This window comes from Salvia hispanica, chromosome 1 (genome assembly GCF_023119035.1).
Source record: "Salvia hispanica cultivar TCC Black 2014 chromosome 1, UniMelb_Shisp_WGS_1.0, whole genome shotgun sequence".
Taxonomy (NCBI): Eukaryota; Viridiplantae; Streptophyta; class Magnoliopsida; order Lamiales; family Lamiaceae; genus Salvia; species Salvia hispanica.
Window position 1 is genome coordinate 46895926 of NC_062965.1, and position 7707 is coordinate 46903632.

Below are 7707 nucleotides of genomic sequence, written 5' to 3' on the forward strand. Positions count from 1 at the left end.
TCACATTAATATACTCCCTTCGTCCACAAAAAATAGAGCACTTTGTGAATGGCACGGGTTTAACACAAAATTGGTAAAGTAAGAGAGAAGTAGTGTTAGTGGGATGTGGGGTCTATATTATTAGTAAGAGAGAAGAGAAAAATGTAAGAGAGAAATTGTTGATAACTTTCCTTTTTTGAATGTGCCCTATTTTTCGTGGACAACAAAAAATGGCAAATGTGCCATATTTTTTGTGGACGGAGGGAGTAGTATACTATTTACTCTCTCCCTCTAACACACAAAATAATATATCCTAAAATCTCGTGCCAACTTCAAGTATGCTATCTATTATAAAACGATTGGAGTAATATTTCTAGATCCTTGCATTTATTATAAGATGCAAGACCTTAATTACATTTACCCTCTCTCATGTGGGAATAACATTTTGAAAACATTGGTGATGATTGAAGACTATTATCTCTCTCAATTTCAATTGTAATAGATTAGCATTTGATTGTTTTGTTTTTATTGAACTTTAATTTTCGTGTATCAGACAATACAACCCTTGTTTTAAAATTATTTTTTTTTATCACAATTGAGTCTCACCTTTAATCACTTTATTAGAGGGAAAGAAATTTTCTAAAATAAAAAGTTTTTATTTTTAGAGGACGGGCAAAATGTGTTTTTGTTTTTAGGCGACGGGAGTGAGTATATATTAGTATTGCAAAATTGTAGACCCTCTTCCTGAAGTCTTGTCAAATCTCTTAGCTTGAAGCTAATTTAAATCGTTTTGAATTTTCAAATTCTTAATAAGAAAGCTTTGCATTAAATAAACGTGTCTATCATTTTGCCAAATAAATCTGCATTAAATGCACTCCTCTAAATTTGGACAACATTTAATGCCTTTAGAGTTGTGGGGATTGTAAATTCATGTTGTATTACTCAAGGAAGTATGGATAAAAATTACTAATAAAGCTTGGTTGGATTTAACAAATATGGATATTTTCCGTCTCGTAATAAATGTCATACTTCCCTTTATAATTTGTCTCACAAAAGATGACACATTTCCTTTTATGGAAAAATCTCTCTCTCGCATTAATATAATATTACTATTTTCTCTCTCCATCTAACACATAAAATAACATATCCTAAAATCTCGTGCTAACTTCTAAGTGTACTATCTATTACGGGACGAATGGAGTAATATTTTCTAGATCCTTGCATTTATTGTAAGATGCAAGACCTAAATTACATTTACCCTCTCTCATGTGGGAATAACATTTCGAAGACATTGGTGATGCTCGAACACTGTTATCTCTCTAACTTCCAATTGTAATAGATTAGCCTTTGATTGTTTTGTTTTTATCGAACTTTACTTATCGTGTACCGGACAATACAACCCTTGTTTTGAAATTATTTTTCCGATCGCAACTGGATATTCAAAACAATTTGCCGCTAGCTACAATTCAAACTTGTTTCTAATGCAAAAAGAACACAACCACGATTCTTATATAGCTCATCTCGATTTTTCTTATAATTCCAACATGGACTTTCATGCATTTAACTCATTACTTACATTTTTATAAGTATTCGATGGTGGGTGTTCACATGGTTCTGAATTACATTGAAATAAGGTTATTCACAACAGTGTCCATCAAGGCACTAGCAGTAGTGCCTTTAAAACCGCCCTTAAAATCCATCTTTTACCTTTTTTCCAGCCACGTCAACATTTTACCTTTCAACCGCAGCACCTGCAATAGCGTTAACACCAAATTCAGCCCTAACTTATTTACCATTTTCATCTTTTTTTGAAATGTCGGTAATTTATTTAAAAACAAAAGAATTTGTCTTTAAATGAATAAAAGCGTAACATAGACTTCATTGTAGTGAAAGGATACATAAGTTAAGGGGAGTACTACGATGACATCATAGTTAAAATGGCAACCTATGCAAGCAATCTGTGATACATTGACAAGCAACTCGTCATATACGGTTACAAGCAATATGTGATACGAAATTAGAGCACTATAGTGACACCATAATTAAAATGACAAACTATGCAAACAATCTGCTATACATAGGTAAGCAATCTATGATACATAGGCAAGTAACACGACATATAGTTCCAAGCAATCTGCGATATATTCCTTAAATATAACATTCATCAATTACACTCACAAAATAGGATATACACCATGAAACAAGGGTTCAGGTTCGGGTTCAATTAGGCAGAGAAATAGGAAATTGATCGATGACTTGTAGCCACGGGTTATCCACCTCATTCGGAGGAATAGTCCTCAACGCCCTCCACACACCACTTGCACACTTGAAACCCGACCCGAACCCGAGCTGCCAAACTCGGTCTCCCCTCCGAACCCGGCCCTTCGCCTCCGCATACGCCAGCTGATACCACACCGAACTACTTGACGTATTACAATACCTATAAAGCGTCATTCTAGAAGGCTCCATATCCCACGCCCTCAGCTTCAAACTTGTCTCCACCGCGTCCAGCACAGCCTTCCCGCCCGCGTGGATGCAGAAATGCTCAAACGCCGCCTTGAAATCCGGCACGTAGGGAGGAAGCCCTTTCATGTTAAGCCATTTCCGGCCGATGAGCGTTGCGAGGAACGTGAGTTTCTCGGAGATGGGGAGCACGAGTGGGCCCAGGGCGGTGATGTTGGCCTTGAGGGCTTCGCCGGCGACGGAGGGGAGGTCTTTTGATATGGTGATGCCGAGGGTTCCTTCTTTGTCGGCTTCTTGGATTACGCACTTGTAGGAGCGGTCTTCGGCGCCACGGTGGGTCCGGATGGTGTGGCTCAGCTCGTATTTGGAGATGTGGCGGTCGGAGGGGCGGTTGGATAAGAGGATAGCGGCGCCGCCCATGCGGAAGAGGCAGTTGGAGAGGAGCTTTGATTTGTCGTGGCCGAGGTAATAGCCGCTGGTTGGGCATTCTAGGCTCACGATTAGGGCGTAACTATTGCGTTGAACCTGCGTTATAAATTTTCGTGACATATGGACGATTCACAATATTGTAATACAACAAGAATTGGTGTATTTTACATATGATTGACGCACGCACAATAACAAGCAACAACAAATATCAATTAGAAACATGCACGTTGATATTGATTATAACCAAAATCACAGTTTGAATAATGAAGTTTTTTTTTTAAGAAACGGGTATATTAGCTATTTAAATCACGATATTATGTTAAATTTGGGTCAGGAAGTAGGATATATTATAAGGGGTGGCACGGTATGGTATACCGCACCGAGAGTGTCATACAGCATACCGTACCGCAAATTACGATATGCGAAAATGTCATACCTATACCTTACCAAATTTTTTGTTTACCATATCGTCTATGCGGTATACCATACTGTATTGCGGTATACCGAAATAAGGTGTGGCATATCGAGTACGGTAGGGCATACCGTTATACCTGTGTTTCATACCAAAAAAATTCTATTATAGCCAAATATTTAAAATAAAATTTCATCTATTTAAATAATGTCCAAAAGATTAAAACTACACCACAATCGAATCTATACAGTGGACTTGATTTGGGGTTGGAGGCTGTTGAACAAAAATATGGAAGTAGGGTTAGGGATTTTAACATATTAACTACTCCCTCTGTCCGCCATTAGGAGTCCCATTTATGGGCGACACGAGTTTTAAGAAATGTTAAGAAAAGTAGGTGGAAAAAAGTTAGTAAAATAGGGGTCTCACTTGTATATATTAGTTTTAAATAAAATGTGAGTGGAATGAGTGTGGAAGGTGGGACCCTATTACCATTTATGATAAATGTGAAATGAGACTCCTATTCGCGGACGGACTAAAATGGAAAAAACGGGACTCCTATTCGCAGACGGAGGGAGTATTTTTTATATAAATTTTAAATACAACATATATATCGAATTTTTGGCAAATATCGTAAATGCGGTATATTGCGGTATACCGCAGTTAGGGGTGTCGAAACGGGTATCTGCGGGTATCCGCACCCGATTTTGCAGGTACCCGAACCCGAAAAATCCAATTTTTACCTACCCGAACCCGACCCGCAAGGCTAAACGGGTATCCCGAATACCCGCATCGGATACCCGAACCCGCAGCTGCGGGTACCCGCACCCGTTGTGTGCATGTTGGCTGCAATGAACCGCTACAATATTTATATAGATTTTGTCTAATTAATTCTCTCATACATGACCGATGTGGGATTAGCATTGGGGAGTCATATTCATTCCATACAAGTTCACGTTAATATTTAATTAAATATTGATAAAAGTTTAGCTTTACTTATTTTCTTATTTCTTATTTCAATATGAATTAATTAATTAATTAATATATGGACAAATAATGGTGTAAATAATTTCTTTATTTCTTTATTGGAGTATTTCTTATTTCAATATGAATTAATTTTTAATTAACATATGGACAAATAATGGTGTAAATAATTTCTTTATTTTAGCACTATACTCCAGTAATCATAATACCAAGTAGAAGCCTTTAATAAAAATAATTGTAAATATTCTATGCAAAGGACATTTCATTAAAATATTGCGAAATAGATATATAAATATTTTGCAAATTTTAAAGCTTAATAAGAAATATTCTTAATTAATTTGGTTTACTATGCTTAATTTTTTTTGTTTATTTCATAATTCACATTAATATTGGTTGATTGCTTGTATGGTTTTTATCACAAAAATATGTATACGTATATGTATATATGTATGTAATCATAGAAGTGAACAATTGTTTGTGGTTAGAAAATTAAACCATCAATTTCTCTCGGAAACATTTTGTTTATAATCATCTCTTCCAATGAGTTTCATATTTGCATGAATTTTCAGTTGTCCCACATCGGAGATGGAATGTATGGTTGTTTGAGTTTGTGTATTATAAGTATTATAGGGTGAGTAAATGCTAGACTTGTGTAAATAAAAGGTACAAACATTAATGAAGTCGGGTATTGCGGGTTATTCGGGTATACCCGCTCGGGTAACGGGTATACCCGATACCCGATATTTTCATGCATATAGTACCCGATCCTGAACCCGTACCTGATTTTTTCGGATAGCGGGTATCCGATACCCGGCGGGTATCGGGTCGGGTTCGGGATTACCCGATACCTGCTACCCGTTTGGTCACCCCTAACCGCAGTATAGAAAAATCTATACCTTTACCGTATCGAAATATATCGGTAAGGTATCATATTGTGTCACAACTTGTGGTATACCGCAAATTCGGTATTTTCAGTATTTTTTCGGTACGATAAGTGCGGTATTTCGGTATTTCGATATATTTAGCCAACCCTATGATATATATTGAATGTCAAAATTTCATACTATAAATTAATTCGTCTGTATACAAATGATGTTTTTGGCAATGTTTATACGATACGTACCACTTCAATAAAATTAGTACACAAACGAGATATTGAGAAAAATTAAAATTTTAGATTTAATACTCCTTTTAGAACTTTATGGGATTGACAACCTATGTAATTTAAATTGTTAATTAAATCAAGAAAGATGCTCAAATTATGGTATGTACTATGTAGTTCAAAATCTGAAAAATAAATCACGATTTGAATTTTTTGCAATTGTCCCATCTTACCCTTTTTATAGCGAATTATGCGTTAATTTCATAATCGGTTTAAAACACGTGGACAAAACGTCATTTCAAACTTAATTAGACGCTTTCGTTTTTTTCACAACTCCGTTATTTTCAAAATGTCTTAAATCAGTTACCACATCAGCGCGTAATTTGCCAGAATGGGAAGGATAAGATTATTGCGAAACTTTCAAACCTCGTGATTTACTTTCCACATTTTAAAAAGCTTTGGACAAATCAGAACATTAAAATCTTTCGTGATTTATTTGACAATTAATCCTTCTTTAGAAAACTATGATAGTATAAAACCTGGAGGAGGCGTTTGGCGAGATCGACGGCGATGAGGCCGGCGCTGCAGCCCATACCCCCCAAGTTGTAGGTGAGCACATCCTCCCTGAGCTTGTATTTGTTGACAATCATGGCGGACAGCGACGGCACCGGATTGAACGTCGATATGTTCACCACCACCACCCCAATCTGAGCAGCCACCACCCCAGTCTTGGCCATCAGATCATCCACGGCTCCGCACAGTACAATCTCCGCCTCCTCCCTCGCGCATTCGAACGACGATTTTGGCGGGAAGTCTCTGACGCCGTAGATGAAGGTCTCCTCTCCGGCCCCTGACCTCTCGATGACCTTGGTCATGAAGGAGAGGCTCCCCGAGCTGAACAGGCCCAACATCTTCTCCATGATCGTATCCCGGTGGGTCGAGAAGGCCGTGTCGTGTCGGTAGCAAGCGAAATCCACCAAGTAAACTTTTCTCGGACGGAGGAAGTAGGACAGTGATATGCACAAGGCCAAGATGGAGGCGGCGGCGGCGTTGTAGACGTGGTTGAGATTGATGATTACGGCGAAGAGGAGGGATGGGATGATGAGGAATAGGGCGTTGGTAGTGATGTGATGGTAGCATTGATTTGACAAGATTTTGAGGTTTTTTGGTGCCATCTTGTTTTTGGGTTTGGGAATGAGAAAGGTGTTGAATGGATTATATAGAGGAGAATGAGTGATGAGTCTTGTCTTTGCATAGTGCAATTCAAGTGAGATTATTGCGATTAAAGTTAGAGCATGTGATTTGGTTCCCCTTCATTTCCAATTATGGCATGAGTTGGGACCGAAATTTTTTGCATCACATCTTCATTTCCAATTATGGCATGTGATAATAGTCATATCTTGTCTTTATATGATTGAATAAACCCATGGCCTTTTAAAGGTTACCCTCCATATGTCCCATTAGAAATGAAATGTTTTCCTTTCTGGATTGTCCCATTAAAAATGAAACGTTTCTTAAAATGGAAACAATATCATTTCTCTTACTTTACTCTCTCTTCAATAACTCACAAAACAACACCACATAAAATCTTGTACCGAAAACTAAATGTTTCATATTTAATGGGACGGATGGAGTATTAGTCAATGATGAGTTTCATTGTTTACCATGTGGAAATTCAGTAATCATTTTAGTCTACACGGACACTGGCTTGTTGAGATCTCTATTTCTTACTATCTGGCATTGACATAGTAAATTACTCCATCCGTTCCATGTTAATAGAGTCATTTTTCTATTTTGGGAAGTTCCAAGTTGATTGAGTCATTTCTATTTTTGACAAAAAGTAATTCTCCATTCTACTTTATTCTCTCTTCATCTTTCTTATTTTATTCTCTCATACTTTTTTCATCATCCATTTAACACACTATTCTTAAACTCTGTACCGAAAAGAAATGCCTCGATTAACAAGGAACGGATGGAGTATCATATATTTTCTATATACGATTAAAGGGTCGTGTTAGGATGATAACTAGACTAATTTGATAACTTGGATAATTATATAAAAGTAGAACACACTTGTCACCAATTTTTTTCCACTCACTTTTTATTTACATTTTTTTTAAACCTGAACGGAACCAATTAATAATGACAGGAGGGAGTATTTTATATGAAGAGCGTGATACAACTTCAAATAAATTTTTGCAGTTATGATGAATGAGATTGACTGAAGTGTCATACCCCATAAACATGGCGAAATACATTGGTACGAGCCAAAAAATGTAGTAATTTATTCATACAAAAAGAATAAATATATCCTTTTATCATGAGTAACTACAAATTAATT

At 36.9% G+C, this 7707-nt stretch overlaps 1 protein-coding gene across 1 annotated transcript; it reads right to left on the reverse strand.

Annotated features, from left to right (window-relative positions):
* Nucleotides 1–2102: 2102 nt before the first annotated feature.
* Nucleotides 2103–6541, reverse strand: LOC125201780 (3-ketoacyl-CoA synthase 20-like). The gene is made up of 2 exons (XM_048100028.1): nucleotides 5906–6541; nucleotides 2103–2967 (listed from the first exon to the last, which is right to left on the reverse strand). Exons 1-2 carry the CDS (start codon nucleotides 6539–6541, stop codon nucleotides 2200–2202), a joined length of 1404 nt encoding a protein of 467 aa, XP_047955985.1. The 3' UTR covers nucleotides 2103–2199.
* Between the last annotated feature and the right edge of the window lie 1166 nt (nucleotides 6542–7707).